Genomic DNA, 27,037 nt, shown 5'->3' with positions numbered 1-27,037 from the left:
GGAGCTCATGTGCAAAAGTTATGCTTGGTCAAAAGTTTAGGTCAAATTGGCGAACCAGAGGTTGACTTATTAAAAAGAGGTGAAGTTGAAGCATTTCAAAAGTAGTCAACAATGGTTCCAAATTGAAGACCTCATGAAGAGCTTTCCAATGGCGTTCGTTTTGTTAAAAATAGAGTTTGTATGTATGTGGAAGATATGCTTGTTTGAAGATAGTAAAGAAATCAAGTCAAAATGATGATGTCAGCATGACTTCAACACATAGTCAATGGAGTAGTTGAATGACGTGGACCAGTCATGTTTTGACATGTGGCACTTTGCCATGTCATATTACTTGATGATATGGACCAATTGCAACATGTTTCAACAAATGGACCAATACATGTGAGACACATGTCTCTAGAAGAGTGAGTTAAGTAATGCCACGTGGCATCTTGGTCAGTTGTTGCAAAATATTAATTATGAGGTTTGAACCTATAACCTCCATCTTATAACAAATCTCATTTGCCAATGACTTGTACAAGTGCGTTGGAGATTTTAAAGGCATTTATTATCTTTAAACTAGTAGCTAAAAGACAAAACCACTATAAGATGAAAATAGCCATGTGGTTTGAATCCATAACCACTCACGTCCTATTTTCGTTCTCAACCAACTATGCTAGCGATATTTTTGAGATTGAGAATGGTGAATATTTTAGCTATCGTGATTTGGTCAGTTATTTCTAAATCTTATTTCCTATTTTCATTATGTGCTCAAGTTAATTTGGGCCATTTAAATATTAGTAAATCTGAAAGTACAAAGGATTTAATTAGGAAAAGGGGTTAAAATATGAGATATAGAAATATTATGGTTAAACTCCTACTTTAGCATGTAAAATTGTATAAAAGGGAGTGAGTTTGGGCATTGGTAGCTAAGGGTATTTTGAAGAAATTATTCAAGTAATTAGTCCTTGGGAAAGAAATTACACTTGGTGAGGGTATAGTCCTTGAGAATTTCTTGAGAGAGAATTTTTGTAAAGGAACACATAAATTTTTCTTGTGAGAGAATTTGTAAGCATAGAGGCATTGTGTATTGTCTTCAAGTGCATAAGAGAGATTGTGAATGTTCGGAGCTTGGATTCTGTAACAGAGTGTTTTTCTTGGTAGAATTAATAGAGCGGTCCCCCAATTGAGAAGCGGACTTGGCGACGTAGTCGTACTCGGGCAAACTCCGTATCAAATTGTTTGTGTCTCTTTATTCTCTTTCTTATTCTCTCATCTATTTAAGTTTCTTTTATATTATTTTCTTTTATTGTTATTAAACACAGATGATTAATTGTGTTTAAAGCATAATTTTTTTTGTAATTTTAATGGTTTAAAGTACATACCATGCAATTACTACCTAGATCGAGAATTAAATTTGTAATTTGGATTAAATTGTAAAATTGTAAATCCTAGTAAACAGATCAAAGGATTTCTTTTTTTGCCCCCAAATCCTTCATAACAAAAGAATGTGCTAATTGTTGTTTCAATGCCTTGCTGTGATCCATGTTAGACCCAATTGCAAGTATATCATCAACATATAAACATCAAATAACACTGTGTGTAACCATGCTCATTCGTAAAACTATCAAATTTAAGATACCATTGCCAAGGTGCTTGTTTCAAGCCATATAAAGTTTTCTTCAATCTGCACACTAAATTCTCCTCACCCTTGCTATATATATAAAGTTTTCTTCAATTTGCACACTAAATTCTCCTCACCCTTGCTATATTCTTCAATCTGCATGCTAAATTCTCCTCACCCTTGCTATATATATATATATATATATATATATATATATATATATATATATATATATATATATATATATATATATATATATATATATATATATATAGCAAGGGTGAGGAGAATTTAGCGTGCAGATTGAAGAAAACTTTATATGGCTACAGATTGAAGAATATAGCAAGGGTGAGGAATATATATATAGAGCAAGGGTGAGGAGAATTTAGTGTGCAGGTTGAAGAAAACTTTATATATATATATAGCAAGGGTGAGGAGAATTTAGTGTGCAGATTGAAGAAAACTTTATATGGCTTCAGATTGAAGAATATAGCAAGGGTGAGGAGAATTTACTGTGCAAATTGAAGAAAATTATATATATATATATAGCAAGGGTGAGGAGAATTTAGTGTGTAGATTGAAGAAAATTTTATATGGCTTGAAACAAGCACCTTGGCAATGGTATCTTAAATTTGACAGTATGTGTGTGTGTGTGTGTGTGTGTGTGTGTGTAGCAAGGGTGAGGAGAATTTAGTGCGCATATTGAAGAAAACTTTATATGGCTTGAAACAAACACCTTGGCAATGGTATCTTAAATTTGACAGTTTTACGAATGGGCATGGTTACACACAGTGTTATTTGATGTTTATATGTTGATGATATACTTGCAGTTGGGTCTGACATGGATCACAACAAGGCATTGAAACAACAATTAGCACATTCTTTTGTTATGAAAGATTTGGGGGCAACAAAGAAATCCTTTGATCTGTAAACTAAGATTTACAATTTTACAATTTAATCCAAATTACAGATTTAATTCTCGATCTAGGCAGTAATTGTGTGGTATGTACTTTAAACCATTGAAATTACAAGATAAATTATGATGATTAATTGTGTTTAAAGCATAATTTCTCTTGTAATTTCAAGGGTTTAAAGTACATACCACACAATTACTGCCTAGATCAAGAATTAAATCTGTAATCTGGTTTAAATTGTAAAATTGTAAATCCTAGTTTACAAATCAAAGGATTTCTTTTGTTGCCCCCAAATCCTTCATAACAAAAGAATGTGCTAATTGTTGTTTCAACGCCTTGCTGTAATCCATGTCAGACCCAACTGCAAGTATATCATCAACATATAAACATCAAATAACACCGTGTGTAACCATGCTCATTCGTAAAACTATCAAATTTAAGATACCATTGCCAAGGTGCTTATTTCAAGCCATATATATATATATATATATATATATATATATATATATATATATATATATATATATATATATATATATATATATATATATATATATATATATAACATTCTTAGAACTATGCAGATAGAAATCATTTTAACAACTCGAGGAAATATCTCATCAAAATCAATGCCCTTTTTTGTGCAAATCCTTTTACAACTAAATTGGCTTTTAATCTTTCTTACCTGCATCTGCTTCTTTCAACTCGTAAACTCATTTATTTTGTAAAGTCTGTTTACTTGCAAACAACTTACATAAATCCCACATTTGATCTTTTAGCAAAGAGTCAATTTCTTCTGTCATTGCAGATCCCTACTAAAGCTTTGCATCCACCTGTACAACTTCATCATAACATTCTAGGTTACCTGCATATGTGAATAAAATAGAATACAATAAGGGAGAAAAGCTTTGTGGAGGTCTACTAGGCCTTGTTGACTGTCTAACCTTTACTGGGGTTTGTGATATTTGTTGTTGCAGAGCATAAGGAATGACTGAAACATTATCTTTTGGAGCATCATCCATTACTATATAGTTGTTTTCTTACTTCTCATGTTGCTGCAATTGATCTTTGCGCAATAGTTTCTCATTGAATATGACATCCTTGCTTACAATTTTATGATTTTCAAAATTTCAAAGTATATAGCCAAATTCATTAATGTCATATCCAACAAATACACAATTTTTAGATTTAGCTTCCAGCTTGGTGATGAAGTACAAGGTAGGCGAGTCTGTAAAGGAGATGACCTAGCCCCCAACAATTAATCACATAATAGAAGATAAACAATGATACAAAGATTTAAATCCACAACAATGCCAATTCTTATAATAGAATCATAAGATTTATATCCAACCTGCCCAACTATAAGGCCTTCTACGTTACGACCAAATGCATAAACAATTATAATAATAGTTCTACAAAACCTTTGAAGATCCAACTTCTAGCTAGTCTAGATCCACAATTTGGTAGAGAACCCGAAGAAGAATCTAAACTTGTGCTCTCAAGCCACCAAACAATCTTCTTGTTTCCCAAGCCCACACTTAGCTACTAGCTTTGCAAAACTTCACTCCTCTTAGCTACTCTATCTTCTTCATGTTGAGCTCTATGCTGAATGCTGACTCAAGACAAGACAAGACCCTCTACTTATACTAAACTAAGCCACAAGTCAGCGTACATTATACATTAAATACATGAAATAACTAAACACTTAGGAAAAGCCCCAAGTTTACAACCATAACTAACTCAAATGACAACATGAAACTATGTGCTCTTATGCATAGGACCACATGCCATCTAACTATCAAAATCCAAGAGCATACACACCAACTTCCATAGATCGAAGCTTTCAAAAACAATCTCCAAGGTCTGCTAGTGAATCAGGAATACGTTATCAACAACCACCAAATAAGGTTTAGCTCCAAGACGATTACTCCAAACTTTATGCACACTTAGGAGAAGGTTCCACAGTATGCTTCCAAGATATCCTCAATTGTGTGAACCATAAGTCTACAAATCCGAGCTCAAAGTCCTTGCGTATAGGATTGCTGACTACCCTAGGATGATCCTGCATCACTTGGTTATATTTTCAAGATCTATATCTGCAAATGCTTCACAATTGAAGGTTTTGAGAAAATAATAACATACCTTCTTACCAGCCCATGCTTCCTCTGGGATACCACAACCTAAAGGAGTAGAGGGCCCTCTATTGATTAAATATACAACAATATTAACAACCTTTGCCCACGTGTTTAAAGTTATCCTATCATGGAAGCTCACACTCCTTGCACACTCCATTATTGGCCTATTCATGCGTTCAACCACTCCATTTTCTTAAAGAGTCCTTAGAACAATTTTCTTCCTACCAATACTGTTAAAGGAACAATAATCTTCAAACCTTTTGCTCCAATATTCACCAACATTATGAGATATGAGATATTTTAGTCTTTTAGGAGTCTCATTCTTAGCCAAGCTTTTCCATTTCTTAAAAGTTACAAATATATCAGATTTCTGTCTAAATGAATAAACCCATACTTTTATAGTTGCATTATTAATGAATGTAACATAATAATGAGAGCCACCAAAGGAAGATACTTGAACCGGTTCCCTTACATTTGTATGCACAAGCTCTAACTTCTTAATTTTCTTTTCCTTCCCACTCTTGACAAAAATAACTCTTTTTTGTTTTGGATAAACACAACTTTCACATAAATCTATATTGACACATTTTAAACCTAGTAAAACTTTATCTGATTGAAGTAATTTTATACCTTTCTCACTCATGTGCCCAAGTCTGTTGTTCCATTGTGTCAGAATCTACGACAACTGTTTGATGTTCTTCTTGCTCAACTGCAACAACTTTTACTAAACATCGATTTTTCTCTATAACAATTGAAGAAGGAACAATATGACCTATACAAAGATATAAGGTGCCTACATTTATACCTTCTTCTACTATTAAGAATCCTTTTGAAACCTTCCAATTTGTATTATTATAAGTAACTGTGCAATCTTCATCACCTTGTTGCCCTTCTCCAATTAAATTCCATTTTAGCCTTGGAACATGTCTTACCTCTTGTAGTAGTTTATGATTCCCATTCTGCAACTCAATCTTAATTCTTCCCTTTCTGACAATCTGACAAGGTTCGTTATCTCCCAAATAAACTGGCCCAAAATCCCTTTGGACATAATCAAGAAATTAACCTCTATGGGGTGTAGTGTGAAATAAAGCCCTTGAATCTAGAACCCATGAATCATCAACATTTTCTAAAGAAATAAGAAAAACATCCTCTTTATATTTATTACTCACCACATTGCTCTCCTTGTTTCCATCTTGTTTGTCTCCTTCATTGTTCTTCTTGGACTAACAATCTTTCTTCTTGTGCTCTGATTTCCCATAGTACCAACAATCTCTCGCTTCTTTGGATAAATACCTCATTCTCGTTGATTTTCCTCTTGATTTTCCATGATTCCTAGAATTATTTCCTCATTCATTTTGCCTCTGCTTTATTTTCAAGACACTTCTTGATGTACATCTAGGTGAGATTTTCCTATGAATTTACTGACTCAGAATAACACCAATAACATCATCAAGTTTTAGGGTTTTAGAATTAAAAACATAGTTACTCACAGTCATGACCAACCCATTCCAAATTTCAAGCAAAGAACACAAAATCAAGAGAGGCATAAGATAACTAACTAGTAACTATATTAAACTCATTCAAATGATCAACAATAGATCCACCTTTTACCATCTTCATATTAAATAAACGCTTCATGAGAAATGCATTGTTTGAAGCATATGACTTTCCATACAACTTTGCTAGGGTTTGCATCAACTCTTCGATAGTTTTTGCTTTCGTAATATTAAATGTCATCAATTATGCCAAGCATAAACAAATACTTCCAAGTGCGTTTCTGTTTGAAATATCTCAGTTGTATTCTCTTTTGTAATATTAAATGCCACTGATTATGCCAAGCATAAATAAATACTTCCAACTACTTATCTTTGCAAAACACCCTAGTCCTCTTCTATCATATTTGTGTCTTTCTTGGCCTTTCCTCCTAATGGTCGCCATAGATTTTTTTGATAAAGATAGTCCTCCATTTGTATTTTTCATAACTGAAAGTTCTACGCATTAAACTTCTCAACCTTTAGCTTACCCTCATCTGTCATCGCCCCCACTCAACCATGAGACTTTCCTGCAGAGAATAGTTGAAACAACCTCGGTCTAATACTACTCATTAGGATTAAAGAGACAAAAATAATAATTACATCACTAGTATCAAAAATTAAATAAATCATTATCACTGAAATACCTAACGCTCAGCCATAATATACAAGCATTTTGCCACTTACAAAATTAGGGTTATAGTCGGTTATAAAGTGTATAGTACTTACCTTATCAGTCACCACAAGCTAACACTTGTTTGTGTCAAGTACAATAATCCTCCAATCATAGTTATATATTGGGTTTGATTTACCTTTGATGTCTCTTCAATTTTTGTATGCTTGCAAGCAGTTACCACATGAGTCCCAACTGTCCTAGAATCTACCATACCAAACTTGTTCAATAATTCCTTTATATATTTTGATCGTGATATGGAAATTTCTTTACTTGATTTTGCAATTTGCAAACCAAGAAAGAATTTCATCTCACCTATCTTGAACATCCTAAATTCTCCTTGTACATCATTAACAAATTCTTTACTCAACTTGTCATTTCCGCCAAAAATGATATCATCAACAAATACCTCGATATTCAACATATTATTCAGGTTAAATTTGAGTAAAAATTACAGTCAACAATATCTTTATTGAAATTGATATTGAAAAGATACTTATGCAACCTTGCATACCATACCCTAGGAGCTTGTTTTAATCTTCATTCCACATATCATATTGTGTTCATCTGTCAATGTGAAAACATTAGGATTTTTTTATATATGCTTCTTGTTCCAACTTAGCATTAAAGAATGTAGTTTAACTTCTATTTGATACAATGTGAAGTCCTTGTAAGTAACATAAGAGGCTAACTACTTCCATTCAACAACAAGAGCAAAGGTTTTTTCATAATCAATTCTTTCCATTTGTGAATAGTCTTTAGAAACAATTCTAGCCTTATTCCTTACTACTTGACTAACTTCATTCACTTGGTATGTATCAGATTTTTATCCTTCAGTCTGAGAATTAGGATCCATGTGATGTTCTTATGAATTTGATCTAGTTCTTCCATAACCTTTACCAATTTCATCTTTGCATGTTCCATGTACATTCTCAGGTACAATTTCAGAATAAGAACGACCTAAAGTAGATTTTGTTATTTTGTTTGTGTTCCTTGATTTGTATTAGTGTCTTCATCTTTAGAACCATAGGATTTGGATTGTCTCTAATTGCATTCAACAATCCTTGCATTTGGACTTTCAACAATTTTCCTCAATCTCTTATTGTAACATTGAACTATTCCTTGCTCTTATTTGAATAACCAAGAAAGATTCCTTTATCACTTCTAGGATCAAACTTGCCTTGATCTTCATCTCTTTTAATATAACATTTGCTTCCAAAAGCTTCGTAATATTTCATAGTAGGTTTATTATTATACTAAAGTTTATAGGTGGTCTCATTTGTTACACGTTTTATCTACACTTAGTGGATTGTGTGCACAACTGTTAGATCTTCTTCTCTCCAATATATCTATGAAATATTTCCTTTAATCATCATGGTCCTAGCTGTATATAGAATTGATCTATTCCTCTTTTTTTGTATCCCATTCTATTGTGGTGTCCTAAAAAATTTGCCTCTTTTTCCCACAAGTGTCACATAAAACATATAATCTACCATAGGTGAATTCACCACCTCTATTTGAGCTCAACCATTTGATTTTTTGACTCGTCTCTATCTCAACCATAGCTTTAAAGATCTTGAACCTCTCAAAAGTTTTAGATTTCTCCTTTTAGAAAAGTAACCCACATCATTTTTGAATAATTATCAACAAATAGAAAGAAGTATCTATCACCATGATAACTCCTAGTTTTAGATGGACTACACAAATCAATATGCACAAGATCTCCACTCCTCTTGTAAAACCAGTCTTACTCTTAAGTAGATCCAATTTGCTTAGCTATTATACATTCCTTGCATTATGTATTAACAAGTTTCAATAGCTTAGCACTCAAATAAGTTACAATATTGTTAAGCTTAATATGACACATTCTCTTATGCCACAATAATTGTCACCAATTTGAGCAATCAAACAAATTCTTTTAGATTTGTTCAAATGAAAGACGCTACCTTTTGATTTTATTCTCGATGTAATCTCATCGTTGAAGCTTCCTAATATTTTGCATTTGCCATCCATAAATTGCAAATCATATCTCTTGTCAAATAGTTTTCAAACACTTAAAAGATTATGCTTCAAATCTTCAACATACAAAACATCATTAGTATTATTCTCAACATCAAGAGTAATATATCCTTTTTAGATATCAGACAAGGAGTGTCATCACAAATATGACACTACCACCTCCCTTTCTAATTGCACAAACTTAAGTTTTATTATCTACCGTGTGCTGTCAACATTCACTGCCAATTACCCAATCACTTCTTTCCTCAGCTCATGACATAAGAACTCTTTCAACATTCATGAGATGACTTGGGTCCTCTTCCTTGATAGCGATAAAACATATTTGCTTCCTTTTTATATTCATCATCTACCACACCTTTATTACCATAATATGAATCTTTCTCATATCTTGGTTGATATATCCTAGGTCTTCTTTCAGAACAACTTGATGCAAAATGACCAATCTTTTTACAAGAAAATCATTTTGAAGGTAACTTTCCTTCATACTTATTAGTGCCTTAGACATTCTTTTGGTAATTAGAGCTTCAGGTTGTTGAAGTTCCCCCTACTTTTCTTCAAGCTCAATGGCATATAGATTAAAAATTAGTTGTGACCTAACCTTAGTAGCTTAAACAACTGACACGATTTCCTAACTGTTGATTCCAATCCTCCTTTAAATGTTAATGCGGTTTAATGGACAATTGCTATTTCTACCGTTGTTCAGTGTCAGGTAGATGGTAGTTTTGTTGGAGTCATTGGTGTTGGTCCTGTTGAGTATGCTATCCCTCATCGGGTATGGTTGTAAAGGGTTTTGAGCGAAGTAATGAGAATCAGAATCGAATCGGAATCAACAAGGCCAAATCAAATCATGAATCATAATTAAATCATCAGATTTTAAAAACCCTTGAAATTGAGAGATTTTAACAATTTAAAACTTATTGAATGCACCCTTTATTTAAAACTTATTTTATGCACCCTTTAATGAGTCAAATCATAGAATGCATGTAAGATGAAGATCCATAAGACATCAAATTATATATTTATGTAAGATGAAGATCTACGAAACACATGTCTATTAGTATCTACAAACAAAATGAAAAAAAAAGGCTTTAGCTCAAGCATCATCATCCTCCTCAAGCTTGGCCGCAACCTCAGCCTCAACGTCTAAGTATCATATCTGCCTTCTACAAAGGCATCTAAGGTAGGTCCTACAAGACTGCTGAGTTATCACCTCCGCATGTAAGATGGGCTCAGGAACAACATCACTAGGGCCTGTATTTGTGCATGTGCGTGTGTGTCTACCAGTGCTTGAGGGCTCCTCTTCCATGGCCATAGCCTCAACCTCTCTATCGACTTGGTCAACCTACTCATTGTCTACTTCAGTGAAGATCAGATCCATAGCCTTGGTGAGCCACATCGAATCTGGATCAATCTCCTCTAGAATGATCAAAGAGGAGTCAACACCCAAAATTGGTTTGATCCATGTAGGCGATTCATGCGGGCAATTTATTCGATGAATCACTGAATGGACGATTCATGGCGATGAACTTGTCGATCTAGTTCAATGATTCAAAAAAAAATAGGAAGCTCGAGTTGAATTGCCAAACTGACAATTTACGTATTTTTTGGCGATTCTCGTTACTATAGTTTTGAGGCCCCTTCCAAATCAATTTTCACGTAATATAAAACTTAAACATGTTGACTTGATGGTCAAATCATTTGTCTATTAGTGACTTAACACTTAGTTGGTTACATTGCCACCGAGCTTATCATATAACTAGCAGTGCAAACCATGTTATTTCGTTGTTACTGAGGTGATCAGACATATTATAGTTCATACCAAGCTTCATAATGTCTACTGAGCACTTGAGATAGAGTATAGTGTTAACCAAGCTCTGTAGTGTCTACCGAGTTGGCAATGTTAATGAAGTGAACAAAGGTAGTGTTGGTTGAGCCATTTAGTGTCCACCGAGTCTCCTAAGTTCTACAATGTTCACCAAGTCATCTAGTGCTAAATGAGTTCCTGTTACCGCAAGTGATCCGAATGGACCGAGCATCTACATTAACCAAGTGCTAGAGTTTGTCAAGTGTTGATAAGTGTTGCCAAGTGTAAGAACATCACTTGAGTGGTCTTCAAAACTTGAGTTACAACAATGAGCTGACTTTGTGAAGATTGTTTGAATTTGGTGTTGTAGCCGACTCCAGAAGGTAATTTATTGGATTGGTATATATGTGAAATATATCTTTTCATATCCAATGTAATAACATCGAAGAAACAAGAAGCAAATGAGTGCGAATTAAAGAAGGCTATAAGAAATATAAGGAAAAGTAGATACTCATCTATCACAACAAGGTGATCATTGTGATTCAAAGGAATCTCATTCAACAAAACGAGTTGCAGATCAAAGATCAACCACTGATTCATCCTAATGGGTGCATCAATTAAATCCTTTAACAAGGTGGACTTAACAATCTCATTCCAAATCTCCTATCAGAGTGCATACTTCATTGTATGTTGTAAATCCTTTCACAAGGTGGACCAAGCAGTCCTTATTGCTCCTAACATGGAAGATCATTAGAAGTGATCAATTGTAAGCTTTAGCAAGCTAACTTTATATTGTAGTAATAAAGCTTGTGGGTATCATGCTCACCCTAGTTTTACTTTCTATTTGGAAGGTTTCAAGGTTACCAAATATTGTGTCAAAGTGTTATGAATGTTTTATTGCTTTCATTCTTTCATGCATGCAATAAGATCAAAATATGTGGTGGTGGTTTAATTAATGAATTAAAGTAGAAGTTTTATCGGTTTTTAATTCCCCCCCCCCTCTAAGTCACCTAGTCTATACTACATTTCGAACAAAACCAACTTACAAATTTAAATCATCAAACCATGGATTAGAATGTAAAACATGTAAGCATAAATCTATGACACGTTACACCAAGATTTTAGTGTGGAAGCCTTGTTAGAGGGAAAACTACGTTGGGGCTGAATCTTGCAATAAATTATACCTTGTTTAAAGTATAACTTGTTACAACAAGGAATCCACTCACATTCTGACACCCTGCCTAGAGCTTACTATTGAAAGAAAGGCTCATTGCTTTACAATTACAACTCGACAACAATTCATAACTTTAAGAATTGGCTAGTAGCATCTCCAACATGCTTGATTGGTTTTGATGAAGTACATTAGATTCCACTCATAGCTCTTTACATGATCACCAATACATGAGTTATATCCATACACAACTACACTTTTTTGGTAAATAAAATTGATTAGATTCCTTTGTACAATTCATCAACCTTATAGATATAGACAAGGTCAACCTTTTTAAACACCTAGTTACAAAACATTTTTTACTTAATGTATCATTGGAAAATGGAAGCACTTCCATTTAGGACTGGTTTAGCCCTCTGAGAAAGTGGTCTGGGGTCATGTCAAGCGCCTTGAGTGGGTATTTGACTGGATCTGGCTTTTTCCCCTTGTTCTACTTCTCTCTCCCTTGTTTCTAACCCTTTTCTAGCAACCTTTTCTGAAGATCTAATATTTTTGACCTTCTGGGTCAAGGACGACCTTTCGGGTCAAGGTCAAGCTTGACGTTGACCTAGGTCAAGGATGACCTTGACCTTGACCCAGGTTAGAGTCGACCTCGACCTTGACCCTAGGTCCAAATTTCAAGTTTCAGAGGTCTTGGGATATCAGGCTTCACAAAGTTTCATTTCCCGCTTCTAGATCGACTGTTTCAGATTTCAGAATGGTAAACTCATAAATTGTATATAATTAAGGTCCGTTTCTAGAGGTTAAGGCTTAATTGGAATTTAATTCTCATATGTTGATCTTTCTAGAAGTTTGTATCCTAGATTAGTATAAATGAAAGGCTTTCTCTCTCATTTTGAGGAATCCAGAGATATTTTCGATGATCAAGCATCCATCTTCCATTGAATTCGAGCATAAGTGCAATCAAGTGATCAAGCAAGCAAGGGGAAGGAAAGCATTCAAGATTTCAATTCATCAAGGAGATCCATCGATAGCTATTGAAGGATTCAATCTCTTTAGAGCCTTCTTGTTGAAGATTCTAACATCCACATTCATTCAAGCCTCTTTCTATTCCAAGATCCATTCAAGATTGGTATTGAAGATCTAATGCAATTGATTTGAGACATCCTACATTCAATTCTATGTTTATTTGGAGTATCCATCCTTGTGGATTCAAGGATTTGAATCCTCCACAAGAATTTCAATATAAGCAAGGTGAATAGTTCCATTTACTTTGTTTATCTATATTGTAATTTCAATTCCATTTTTAAAGGTTAATTCCAAATTAGGGTTTGACCAAGGCAAACCCCTCATCCAACAACAAAACCCTTTTTCTTGCAGGAGCAGGTTCGAGACAGTGAATATCAATGCATATTTGAGTATCGTTTTTGATGAACTTTTGGGATTGGCAAACATAATTTTTGTCGGAGCAGTGCAGGTCAAGGTCGCAAATAAAGGGGTAAGATCTTACCCTGGGTTTGGGTCAAGGTCGACCTTCTTTAGAAAGACAAAAGGTTTCTGGGTTTTCCCTGTTTCTACATTTCTAGTACAAATCCAATTGCATAATTTCCTGAAATTGTATACAAACATCAGAAAACAACATTTTCCAGATTCACTGTACTTTAAGGTTAGTATTTCTTTTCAATTCAATTACAATTTCAATACATACTTTCTATAACAAGATATAAGATTCTCTTCTCTATACACATTCTCCATAGTTTGATTCTTTTGTGCATTAGCCTTTTTGGTTAATCAATTTGGACCTCTCCTTTGGGAATTTGGATTTAGAGGTAGATCTTATATCCCTTTCATCCCTTTCTACATTTAGATGAACACTCGTTGTTCATCTTACACTTAATACAAGCCATTTTACAAAATGATTGTGTGTGACTAGTACATAACAGAGATCCTTAGCAACATCCTCAAACATGCAATAACTCCATGAATCATGACGATTCATGGTACATGCCACATCATTAGGTTGGCCATGACCACTGCTCTTCTTGAATGCTCTACCTTTGTCACTCCAACAACTTTCTTAGTGGACCTTATAAGGACTCACAAATTCAATTAGCAAATTGCAACCAAGTCTTGAGCACACCGCTAACTTCATATTAGCTGATTCTGTCATATTGAAGTTCATCAATCTAAACAACGCCACTTTGTCTATTCTTGAACTCTTCTTGAACGCATTATACTAGTCTCTGATAAATCTATTGTAACTTTCTCATATCTTAAACGACTGTCTACAACTTGAGATGAATCATCCATACATAATCCTCACCATCTTTGTAATATCGCACTAGAAAACTATAAATACATCAACAAGTCTTGAGCATACCTCTAACTTCACATCAGCTGATTCTGCCATATTGAAGTTCATCAATCTAAACATTGCCACCCTATCTATTCTTGAACTCTTCTTGAACACATTATACTAATCTCTGATAAATCTATTGTAACTTTCTCATATCTTAAACCGATCCTCTACAACTTGAGATGAATCAACTAGACACAATCTTCAACATCTTTGTAATTTCACACCAGAAAGCTGTAACACAATAGCCAAACTGATCCATTCTTTCCACTATATATTCCTAAAATATACTTCTGCAGTATTGTATAAAGAGAGAAATATGTTGACATCAATGACAACACATCTGTTTGTCCAATAATGGATTGACTTCTTCTAAAGGGGAGACATGTACTTTGTAGATAGTGAATCATATTCTATATTTATGCATTTTTTGGTAGGCACAAAACGTAATTTTTTCATTAGGGCAGGCGGGGGAGGGGGGTGAGTTCTTATCCTCATTTTCTCTCCCCTATGAGACTTATTCATTTTAATATTGTGACAAATTATGTACTTGTGGCAACACTTGAAGTCCTTAGTCACATATCTAGTACCCTTTTTGTTGAAAATACAATAGGAAAGGCAAACTTCTCGGCGGGGTGGGGGGGTGAATCAGTAGTTTAACCTTGAATGCATAAATCTTTCACCACACATCCATTTCGTACATTCAATGAGTAAACTGAAATAACATATAAACATATACATCTAAATCATGTAAGCATGTAAGCATTGACACACATAACACCATATATGATTACCCAGAAACCCTCCAAGTGAGAAGGTAAAACTGGGGTGGGGATGACACCCACAAATCTTCACTACTGCAATAATAAAGTGTATCCAATGAACGTTACAATGTTTTGATCATGTGTCATGATCTACCCTGTGAAAGGTTTGCCCTGTTAAAGGCTTACAAAGACTGTTAGGTCTCACCTTGTCAGAGGATTTCAACACCCTATTAGAAGTGTGTCTTGTTGAAGGACTTTAACTTACAACTAAGTAAGCAACCTGTTAAAGTATTTCATACAGCCTATTAGGACTACTCTGTTAAGAGATTTTGACTGAAATCACCTGTTAGAATGTCTCAACTTTGATCCTGTAGTTAGCACTTGCTTGCCTGATAACAGATCACCTCTAAACACTTGTCTTCTTGATCCTTCTCGATTAGATGTCTCTATGCTGTATACTCTTCTCCATCCTTTGTTCTGCTCTAATTGATTTTGTAATTCAATCTCACTTCATAACTTCTAAGCCACCATGAATGCTCAGTTTGTGCATGCAAGCTTTTCTCTTTACTCCCTCAATTCCTTACACACTCATAGAGAGTTTAGGGTTTTGTCCTTCTTAAGAAGATTTAGTGACTTATGGTTATGTATGAATCTATGACTGAGATTCATCCATTTTGCTGCTTAATCCTTCTCATTTTTGATTGGGTGCATGTAATTGCATAGGGAATCGAACTTGAGATTTGTCCTTATCTCCAAAATATTGAAATTCAATTTTAAGTCGGCTTAAAAATGGTTTACATAGTTATTTGTGCCATTACAAACAAATATGTCAAAACTGTGTCACTTGGCATCTGAAGTCTCTGATGCTTGGCATGCACTAATCATTCTGCTGTGACTTGACACTTGCATTGCTCGACATCCACTATTTACTTAGCTCCTATGTCACTCGACATATACTGTCTGCTCAACACTTGAGTGACTCGGCACACGAGTGACTCGACACTCACTATGACTCGGCATGGTCTATGGTTTGTTCGACATATGTTACTTGTTTGGCATGAACTATGTAAATAACTTAAGTGTGTTGATATTGACTTGTCAAAACCAATATGAGATCAACACTTTTTCATTGCATCTCTTTCTTTAGGAGATGTGTTTTTTCCCATTTGGTTATCCTCCTTTTCTATATCTAGAAAGACCTCGTTGGTGTGACTTGCATTACTTTGTAAATCAATGCCTAATTACCCCTTCGTTCTTGCGTCTCATTTATGTTAGCCTTTTGTCTTCTCCTAAAGTTTATCTTGAGGAGAAGAGAGGAGGATGGGGGGTAAGAGCAATTAGAACATATTATTTTATTATTGCTTAATTATGCCCTTCAATTACTTTTTGGCTTATGCTAGGCATAGGCGCTTTAGTTCAAGTAGAGTTTATTTGTCTACCTTTAGCTCAGTTGTAGAGCTTAGTTTAGCTCCTACTTTTCCTTGGTTTAGTTCTCCTAAATTTAGGTTTAGGGTATCTCTTGGTTTCTACAAAAATAACCATTCATTTATTTTAATGATATAACTACTATATTATTTATGCAATCAATATAGAATTCTAGGGATATTATAGAGCATACTATCTTACTTTATCTTTCTTGGTTCTTGTGGTTGTTTCGTCAACTCTAATAGAAATTTTGAACAAATCCTAGTTCTGAATTCTAAGTACTAATTAGCTTTGTTACTCACAATTACAAGAAATGGCTAACAATCATCAATATGTATGGAGGTTAAGTAGCGAAACAACTTCCTATGATAATCTTGAGAGAAGGGTTTTGCAAAATCATTCTTCAATCATTATAATAGTTATAAAAAATTAACATAAATAACATAAATAATACACATACCACAACACAATTATTTAGGCGGGGAAAAACAAGTCAAGAGAAAATCTGACACTCCAAAAGCCACCCAATATATTATTCATGAATCGGTAACAAATTATGTTATAATTGCAAACCAAGCCTCTCATAAGAGCATCACCAGACCTAGAGTAGCTCAACAACTAATAGATAATCACAATAAATGACAATGCCTCTCATGCACTAATATATAAGAAATAGAAAATAAGAAATCATAAAAAAATTTACAAAATCATGGGCTAAAACTAACCATAATAGACACATAATCATGGTTGGACACCATTTTTCTAACACAATTTGTTTTGTTCTTACAACATAAGAGGGGTACCAAGCACAAATATCGTCCATCTAGGAATGATAACACTTGTTGATTGTACTTGTTTGTATTGAATAATTAAATGAAAATCAAAATGCAATTATTTTTTTATTTTCAATTTAGTCATTTAAGTAAAAGAAATATATCTCCTTGTGGTTTCAATTGTGTAAAAAGAGTTTGTAGATGATCTCATGGATCAAAGAAATCTACTTGATCTCATGGATTGTAATAATGTAGCTATGCATTACAACTACCTCAAAATTTTGTATAATTAATTATTTCTATCAATACCAAGACAAAAATATCTAGTAGTAATAGATTTCTAGTTATAATTTATTTGATTTCCTAAAAAAATAGTAATAAGAAGTAAGTTAAAAAGAAATAAACAATGGATGGTACCTAATCCCTTTCCCCAAACATAATTTCTAATTTGTTGTGAACACATACATCAAAAAAATAGATTAAAGACATAAATTGTTGTTGATTTTTGTTTTATTTAAATATTTATGAGACTTTGCACAAATTTTAAAAAATTAAACAAATTTTATCTCTTTATAATTGATTTACCATAAATATACATCATCTTTTATTTAAAGTTATACTTTTAATGATATTTTAAAGGATAACATTATAATAATGAACATAACAAATTTCCACAATTTATGATATTATATTCCTACTTCTTTGTTATTTTTTTCCTTTCCTCTTTTCTTTATTAAGTCTAGGTCTGCAACATATTTTGTCACATTCTTAGCACTCTCATCCTAATGATGGATATGGAAAAACTCACACACAATCTTACCTAAAAGAGGAATATATTATAACAATTTATAAAATCTATGCATAAATTTATAAAATTATTAAAATAAAATAAATATTTTTAATTTCCTAGTTTAAAGATATAAAAATGTAAATAGGTATTGCTTGAGGGCTCTTATTTTATTATTATTTCTTTAATTGTATCTCACTGTTCAAACAATTTTTTTAATTGTTATGTTGTAAGAATTTTGTAATGTTTGGCTAGTTTTGGTGAGTTCTAATATATTTCTCTTAGTTATCGATTGGTATGCTATTTTTGTTCCTTTTGTAAATTTGTGTTGTTTAATATTAAATATTTAGAATGATATATTATCTAGTATGATCTAAAATATTGATTGTAAAAAATAGTCACTATTTTGTTTTAAATAATCTATTATCCTTATTAATTATTAATCATGTTGAATCACTTAGCTTAGATATTATACTATATATTTTAAATTACAAATTTTTATTAAGATATATCATTAAAATCCCACTATTATTATCATTAATATAATTTATATGATATAAAACTTTTTTAAAATATTAAAATAATTTTCCAAACCTTCTTTTTGAACTTAAAACAAAAAATTGCACATAGCAAACGACGATTTTGTTAAGGGGGATTTTCTCGCAAGGAACATAGCAATAGCTGAATAGTATAGGCACCTCGCAAATAAATAAAAATAAGCAACCGAAGAGCTTCATGCCATTTCGTTAAAGCCGTGGACTCGCAATTTAACGATGAAAGAAGAATGCAAGAACTATGAGCTTGAAAAAGGCCCTTTAATCTTGTAAGCATAATGATTAAATTTAGGAAGCATTTTCAGATTTAGAAAAATACCTATTATTCTGTTAGTGTGAGGGTTGTAGCAATCAATCTATTTATGATCCATTTTCAAGACATCAAAATGAGTGTAGGGAGAGTTGGAGACGCAGGCCATGTCCTCAATGAAATTGACTGAGCAACTGTCCTATCCGCGGGAATCTGTATTTCATCACTAACTGGATAGTGTAAGTGGTTACTATCATAAGTTCATATCAAATTGCTCAATTAATAAAATGGTTTTTTAAATCAGCGAGAGCTCTGGATATGCTGGTTTTGACAGAAGTTATATTTTGATTTCCATATTTTAGGTTGTTTTGTATCGCGGCTTTTAAACGACCCTACATTTCCTGGGAGTCCATAACCATTTAATTTGGAACCCTTAGAAAGTACTCTTTTCCTCTGTTTTAAAAAATCCGAGGAAACATGCCCAAATGATTTTTTATTTTCTTCACTTCTTGTTGAATTACGTTGGATTTCCATTATTCTTTTTGGTTTCCATATTATTTATCTTCCAGACCTCCAGTTGAGTACTTATTTGGTAAGGAACACGGTTATGTGCGAGTAATGCAGATTGTAAGAAGAGGTGCCCTGCGGGATTCAATGTCGAAAATTAAGAGAAAAGGAATTGGTGGGTTGTTCTGGTTCTGAAGGATCTACAGTGGATAATTGGAATTCTTTCATTGTAGTTTACTGCTCCTGGAGTGGTTGGTTGGGGCAGATTTTAGGATGGGAGATGAGGAAATATCCCCTTGGCTTAAGTCTTTGCCTGTAGCCCCAGAGTATCATCCCACAGAAGCTGAATTCGCTGACCCAATAGGCTACATTTTGAAGATCGAAAAAGAGGCAACACAGTATGGCATATGCAAGATTGTACCTCCTTTCCCTAAGGCTTCAAGGAAGCTGGTCATTTCGAACCTTAATAGATCTCTAACAGAGTCCCAAGATAGTGCTGTAGCAGGTGTTCACGGCTCCTCTGTTTCTTCCTTAACTCTTTCACGGAACATGAACACAACGGCATCAACTTGCTCTGCTCCTCAGCAGGGTAGTGATTATAAAAGTGAGACTTTTGAAGCTGCTACTGCTGTTGATGGGGATTGTAAGGCCAGATTCACCACTCGTCATCAACAAATAGGGTGGAGTCCAAGAAAGTTACGAGGCCCTATGCAGTCTGTTGTGCAGAAACCAGTATGGGAAAGTGGGGAGAGTTATACAATCGATCAGTTTGAGGCTAAGGCAAGGGCTTTTCATCGGTTGCGGCTTGGTACAGGCAAGGAAATTTCTCCACTGGCCATTGAGACAATGTTTTGGAAGGCAGCTTCGGACAGACCCATCTCGGTTGAGTATGCTAATGACATACCTGGTACAGCTTTCGGGGAACCTAGTGAATCTTTTACCTGTCAATCTACGTCTCAAGCAAGGAAGCGAAAAATGGAACTACAGTCTCATGTTGCTTTTGAGAACCAGAAGAAAATTGAAACTGATTACAGCATGCAAGAATTAGGTCCCAAGGACAACAGCCATGTGAATTCTGCAAAAGCATTTGGCTTAAGTGAAGACACTACAGAGGAGAACCATGTTTCGAGCACCAAATCAGCTGAGGATACTAATATTACAGAATCACCCATAACCGGAAAACTAACAACAGATGAAATGTCTGACCATATGGTGGATGGGATGAAGAAAAGAAATAAGACTTTGGACGGTAATGTTGACAGGGAAGTAGGAGGTGCTGGATGGAAACTCTCAAACAGTGCTTGGAACATGAGGATTGTTGCTCGTTCCCCTGGATCTCTAATTCGTCACATGCCTGATGAGGTTCCAGGGGTGACTACGCCAATGGTTTATATTGGTATGTTGTTTAGTTGGTTTGCTTGGCATGTGGAAGATCATGAACTTCACAGTTTGAACTACTTACAGACGGGCTTTCCTAAGACCTGGTATGCTGTTCCGGGGGATGCAGCTGCATCATTAGAGGATGTTATACGGGTACATGGCTATGGGGAACACCTTAGTCCTCTAGGTATGGTTTATTGTATATTCACAATTTTTTTTTTTTTGCATAACCTTAAATTTATTGTATTCATTACTTTTTTGATTCACTTTAATACACTTGGTTCATGTTTTTCAAGCTATATTTGACTGAGTGAGTAGTTGCTATTCCAACATTTGCATTTCTTAACAACTTAACTGTTTGTAACTTTACTGTTGGTCAGCTGCATTTGCAATATTAGGCGAGAAGACAACTCTTATGTCTCCAGAAATACTGATCCAAACAGGGGTTCCTTGTTGCAGGTGTTGTTCTCATCTTTGATCTTCTGACTAGCAGTTGCTACCTTCACTTCACGATTGAATTCTTTTTTAAAATTAGACGTGCTTCAGATTTAATTTAACGTGTTTAATTTTTAATAAGCTTGTGTTATAAATTTTAGTCTCTTCCCTGATAAAGATTTAGGGTCAAAAGAAGTGATGGCATAGTTTCATGAACTTATTTTTGACTTTCAGGTTAGTACAGAATCCAGGGGAGTTTGTTGTTACTTTTCCGAGGGCATATCACCTAGGGTTTAGCCATGGTAAGGTGTTTAAATTATTGTTTCTGTTCTTCTCTGTTTCATGAATTTGGAATACTACAAATAATGCATTAGTCATGACTGTGCCAAAGAACTTCAGAGATTAGTTTTCTGCCAACTATAAATAATGATGCAATATATTTTATAGACTAAGAGCTGTTTACTTTATATAAAAGGAAACTACAATTTTCACAGTTCAGGTTTGTGAGATTGGACAAAAGATACTTGTTCTGTTTTTTAATTTAATTTGGTCATGTAATGTGAGGTTTTGTTTATTATTAATTAATGGTAATATTTTCTTCTAGCCTCAGTCAATAACATGTTTTAGTAGGAATTTTATTGAGCATTTCATGCTTAAGGCTGATGTTTGTTTTTATTTCAAGACAAGTTTTTGTATATTTTATTCTGATTGGATATTTATGTCTATGACCTTCGCAATGGATTTCTAGCCTTTTCGATAGGATTCACATTGTATATTTTGCAAGCTTGATACTCTACATTCTTTTAACTGGAGTGTTTCTTCGAGTTCTGTCTCTTTAGAGAACAATAGATTACGTATTTTATGTGTAACGTTTTGTCTATGGTGGATGAAGAACAGCTAACTTCTAGTATGCTTAATCAATATATATTGCTATTTGGATAAACTAAAAATAGAATGCCCTGTGCAAACTTTTGTCAAATCTTATGTAGTTAATTTACATGATTACTGTATTGCTTAATTCTAAGATACTTGAAATTTAGGATTCAATTTTCCACAAGAAATCAAGTAAATTTTTGAATAATTTTATCATGGTTTAATTTTAAGGGACTTTCAACCTCTGTTATTCTCTGAATAGGCTTTAACTGCGGAGAAGCTGCTAATATTGCGACTCCAGCTTGGCTTAAGGTGGCAAAAGAAGCTGCAGTTCGTAGGGCTGCAATGAACTATCTCCCTATGATGTCGCATCAGCAGTTGCTATACATGCATTCCTTGTCCTTCCCTCAATGGTTTGTGCCTTTCTATTATTCTATGTTTTTGATGCCATCTAACTATAGAAATGTTTGTCTCTAAGTTTTTTTGGATGCTTCCTTTTGCAAACAGAAAACTTGGGGGTTTTGATATACCTGCAATGAAAATTGGGATTTATAATTTTACATTAAGTTCCGGGTTTCCCTAAGCCGACAAAATGAAAGTGATTAAATTGGAAATAAGTATGGCAAGAGGTTTGATAGGGTTGCTGTACCTTTCTTCTTAAAAAAAAAATCAGGATTTGTATGAATGATCTTAAATGGAAATTGGATTTGTGCATGTTACACAAATTTTATTCATTCTAATTTAGTCTTCTAAAAATGACAATAAAATGCTCCAATATTTGTGCCATATGCACTTAACTATTTAGAAGCTATGTTCCATGGAGTTTCGGGTTTGGGATGTTGGTGCTTGCAGTAAGAGAGTGTTTGTGCATGTGCACACACGCACGGACATATACATATATGTATATATGTATGTACTGTAGGTGAAGAAATGATTACAGACGAGAACCCATGACAAGGCAGTGCTCTAGAGGGTTCCAAAGGCATTTGAAGGCTTTGACGACATTTTAAAAGCTGCAAAAATTTCCTCCGAACTGGCAACAGACACATATTCTCAAAGGGCTCACTGATCATCAGTCATTCTCGAATTAAAAGACCAAGCATCTATTGCATGTGAACTCCAGGGATCGATCACAATTTTTTGATTCCACATTGCCTTTTTCCACTGAGGCTACCTCTCGCTACCACAAACCTTTAGTGCCACTGCATGTTCTACATTATAATCAACAATCTCAAGAATAGTTTGTTAATTTTCTTTCATTTTGCAACACTAAAAGACTTCCTAAAATGGACAAAGAGAAGAAATAAGTTGAAAAACCCTGTTTCAGTAAACTAGTGACATTTCCTGTGTTTCTCAATGACTTAAACAACTTGAAAATGATCTGGAAAACTTGAAACAAGTGGAGCAAAATCCACAAACTGTTTTGAGGAAATTTGTTACGGTGAAGGATTTGACTGAGTAGATTAGGAACGAGTATTCTATAGGACATTATTGCCATTTTATCAAAGGGGCGAGGTGGTGTGGGGTTAAGCAAGGGAATGTTTGGCTTGAGCAAGTAGGTTAACCACTTGTAGTTTCATTGCTTAATTTGTTTTCTAGCACTGTATTTCAAGATTTGATTTTATTCCTTGGTTTATTTTCAGCAACATGTCCCCAGAATTTCTAGAATAAATTTGAACTCAGCAGAGTTAAGCCTTAATTTGTTTCATGCAGTTGTTGTCATTTGTGTTTGTAGAAGAGGTTGTCATGCAAATTATATCTCTTCCCTCTCTGTATAAAAGGTTGTCATGATAACAAGAGGTTCACTCTATAGATGGCATTAACTCCAAATCTTATTTGTTGGATTTATTGTTAAATCAACAAATTTGCACCACCCTTCATTTGATATTTTCTTCCCTGAGTCTTTTCCAGATGTTGATTGTACTTTTTATATCTTTCATAGTCATATAGGAGTGCCTAGACCTTTTTAAGATAGGAGAAAGACCCTCCCTCTCAAAGTTGCAGTTCCTTTCATAGGGCAATACCAATCCTTAAGGTTAGGGGCATTATAGTTAAGAGGATAGGACTAGAATTTTCGACATTAAGTGTTAGTTTTAGAGAGAGCCCAGTTTTGGAGAGGACGGGAGACTTCCCTTCATCTTAAGATATTTGCAGAGCCAATGGTGCTAATCTTTGAGGATTTCAATTGAAGACAATTAAGGAGAAAAGAATAATAATCACAAGATCTTAAGAATCATACTTGGTGTGCTATGAGTTCCTAAGTTCGTTACTAAAAAAGTGTCAGCATTGACAGTGATAGACCTAAAATACCTTTATAAGAATATAAGAACATCCTCTTGCTATGCATCATAAGCCAACGACAATGTACACATCCCCTAGAATGGACACATGACACTTCATGCACATATGCAAGATGAAAAACACACTCGCAAGATCCTTAATGTATGCAAATTTTAACTTGCTTGAGATAGGACACAATTTGACATTTACTAGATTATGAGAACATTGAGAAATATGCAATGCTACCGAACTGCAAGAGAGACTAAATCATTGAAAAAGAAAGTATATTTGGAAAAGTCAGATCAGTTGCTACTCCAATGGGCAATAAGACCACAACCTGCATGGAAGAAAGAGAGCCTATTTTGAAACCAAGAATAGAACAAGATTTGCGCGTATACACAAATAAAAAAATAAAGACATCTGGAACTAAATATGTTTAATAATCCGTCTCAAAGCTACAACAATCCACATGAAACAATAGAAGAGTATTACAAAAATATTTGCAATAATTTGGGATTTTTGTTGAACATTAATCTAATCATGTTACTATCACTTCAACAAGTGGGGCAGCAGGGAATCCAAAACTAGGTTCTAAAGACTGCCTTGAATAGCTGCAATCTGGCATGGACAACCTGCTTTCGGCTTGCTATGCATACTCTCAGCTCTCACAAAGCTAGACTTGCATTCTTTGATACTCCAGAGTTTAGACTGACTTGAATTGGCTCAACAACCAGCCTGAAATAAATGTTACTATCATAAAGCATTTTAATTACAATTCATATTAATGGCATAGGAAAACAGTACTATCAATGTTCAAGTCCACAAGATCACCCTTTGCAGTCACCTGTTTTAGCTCAACACACAATCGTAGGGCTGCTTGGGGTTGCATGGGAAGGAAAATCCTCATTTGTCTCACAAATCTGTATCTGGCATAGGGAGGAGATCACCTAACAACTGTATAAGTTAAGAACAATTGGATTTGTGGTTTGCAGGGTACAAATCAGTGTTTTTCTGTATTAAAGGTCAATTGATGTAGCTTACATAATGGTAAGAGACATTGCCAAATTCCCATAAACTGGCATTCTAAGAATGAATGCACAAATCAACCCAAAGGAGCAAAGATTGAATGCAGGAACCCAAAGGAGTGAAGAATTAATCCAATTCAACTACTCCATATCAAGTCAACAACAAGGGTCAAATTGGGTAGTAGGCACTTACAAGTCAGCCTGGCTCATCAATAAGCTTTAGAGCCTGTTGGTGTATAACAGAGACAAGAAAACTAGCAACCGTTGTGTTTGGGTGGCTTGGGTAGCACACAAGTTGCCTGTGGCTTTAATCAAGTTGAATCTTGTATGAAATGAATGACCACAATGATTTTGTAGGGCAATGTTCTAGGTCAAAGGTTGGTGAGAGTATAAGCCATAAGAGATTATGGAAACTGGACCAAGTGCTAGTGCTAGCACTAAAAGAATTAAGTGTAAGATCTAAGATTTGAGGTAATTGGCTATGGGAAATCGACAATGGAATAGAAATAAGTTAAGGAGCTTGTGTGGGTTTTCAATTCTGAAATGGGCCAAGGTATAAAATGGAAGGCTCTTGGAATTGGGACATATCTGAATACATAAGGCTTACCATGAAAATACAGCTGGATCTTGAAATAGAGGGCACAAAGAAAACAAAATAGATACTGCAAAATCAGAAGGGGTGCCAACACCATCTGTGATTTTCTTGTTGTGACTAATGTAATCTTTGGATATCTGATGTTCATATTAGAGTCCCTAGAATTCCTTCTCACGCTTTTCAATATGAGATGAGTGCATGGTCGCAAATTTTGTGGGTTGTGTTCTTGTGTGATCCAACTTCTGATTTTCTTTGCAAAGTTTCACTCTGTTCTTGTATATTGCCTTCCTTATATCTTATGCATTCTTTAGGACCTCTGCCTCTTACTCCCTTTCCCTGAGAATGTAATTATAGAATTACATTAGGATAGAGGAACAGTCTTTTCCAAAGGTTCCGTAGGTGCTGAAGACAGCACAAGCTTCCCATTGTTTTTGTTTTGTGCCCATTTTCTGAGCACCAACTCTAGGCTTGAGAGAGTTACATAGTCAATGGTTGGGAGTTATGGGGATTAATAAGGGGCTTTAGGAAAGCCTATGTGACTGAGGAGGCAGGAAAATTGAGGAAAGAGTAGGTTAGTTTTGTTGATTATAGTGGCTTCTCTCAGTCAACCAAAGAGGATGGGCAGAGGCATGCGTAGAGATGGTGGTGACTAGATGACAGCCTTATTCCATCCCTTTGAATGCTTTCTGCATGCCTCCTAGCATATGTAGCTAGTTCCTTTAATATTGAGAGGAATTTGTCTATTTCTAGCTTCATCCAGTCAATCTTTAGAATAAGCTAAATTTTTGTGGAGTATTGAAGCTAGTATTGCAGTTTGCTTTGCAGCTCTTGGATTAAAAGACTCCTATAGAATGCTGCAGCACAAGGGGATGGTGAGCCTGAGAAGCTTTATCAAGTTGGCAAGGACAAAGACCAATATTCTGACTAGGGTTATTAGTCCATATTCATAGTTTCATAGAGTTTCCTGATGGGGGAACAGGTTTTGGAGACAGGGAGACCAAAGGCCTAAATTTGGGTAAGGCAGTGAATGGGTGATGGAGCAGTGGTTTAGGGGGTGGCGCTGATATTCAAATTGAGGCGAATTGAAATCTTAAAGGCAAAATCTGCAATATGACATCTCTAACTGATATTCAAATTGAGGCAAATTGAAATCTTAAAGGCGAAATCTGCAATATGACATCT

General features: G+C 34.6%; 1 protein-coding gene across 9 annotated transcripts in view; it reads left to right on the top strand.

Moving 5' to 3' along the window:
- LOC149544693 (lysine-specific demethylase JMJ705-like) overlaps positions 1-27,037 on the top strand; it is a 179,752-nt gene that overhangs the window by 86,624 nt on the left and 66,091 nt on the right. For 6 of the 9 annotated variants that reach the window (XM_089795273.1, XM_089795271.1, XM_089795269.1 and 3 more), the window contains exons 1-5: positions 18,692-18,999; positions 19,385-20,834; positions 21,028-21,106; positions 21,317-21,384; positions 22,218-22,368. In XM_089795273.1, the coding sequence (XP_089651399.1) occupies positions 19,541-20,834; positions 21,028-21,106; positions 21,317-21,384; positions 22,218-22,368 (1,592 nt within the window). In that variant the 5' untranslated portion in view covers positions 18,692-18,999; positions 19,385-19,540. Of the gene's footprint in view, positions 1-18,691; positions 19,000-19,384; positions 20,835-21,027; positions 21,107-21,316; positions 21,385-22,217; positions 22,369-27,037 lie in introns of those variants that run through there. The other 3 variants (XM_089795270.1, XM_089795267.1, XM_089795266.1) reach the window with 2 other exon arrangements.

This window comes from Cupressus sempervirens, chromosome 8, assembly GCF_028749045.1.
Source record: "Cupressus sempervirens isolate cs-2001-9-10 chromosome 8, ASM2874904v1, whole genome shotgun sequence".
In the NCBI taxonomy this organism is placed as follows: Eukaryota; Viridiplantae; Streptophyta; class Pinopsida; order Cupressales; family Cupressaceae; genus Cupressus; species Cupressus sempervirens.
Note: the sequence above shows the minus strand (reverse complement) of the source record. Positions and strands in the feature narration are given on the sequence as shown.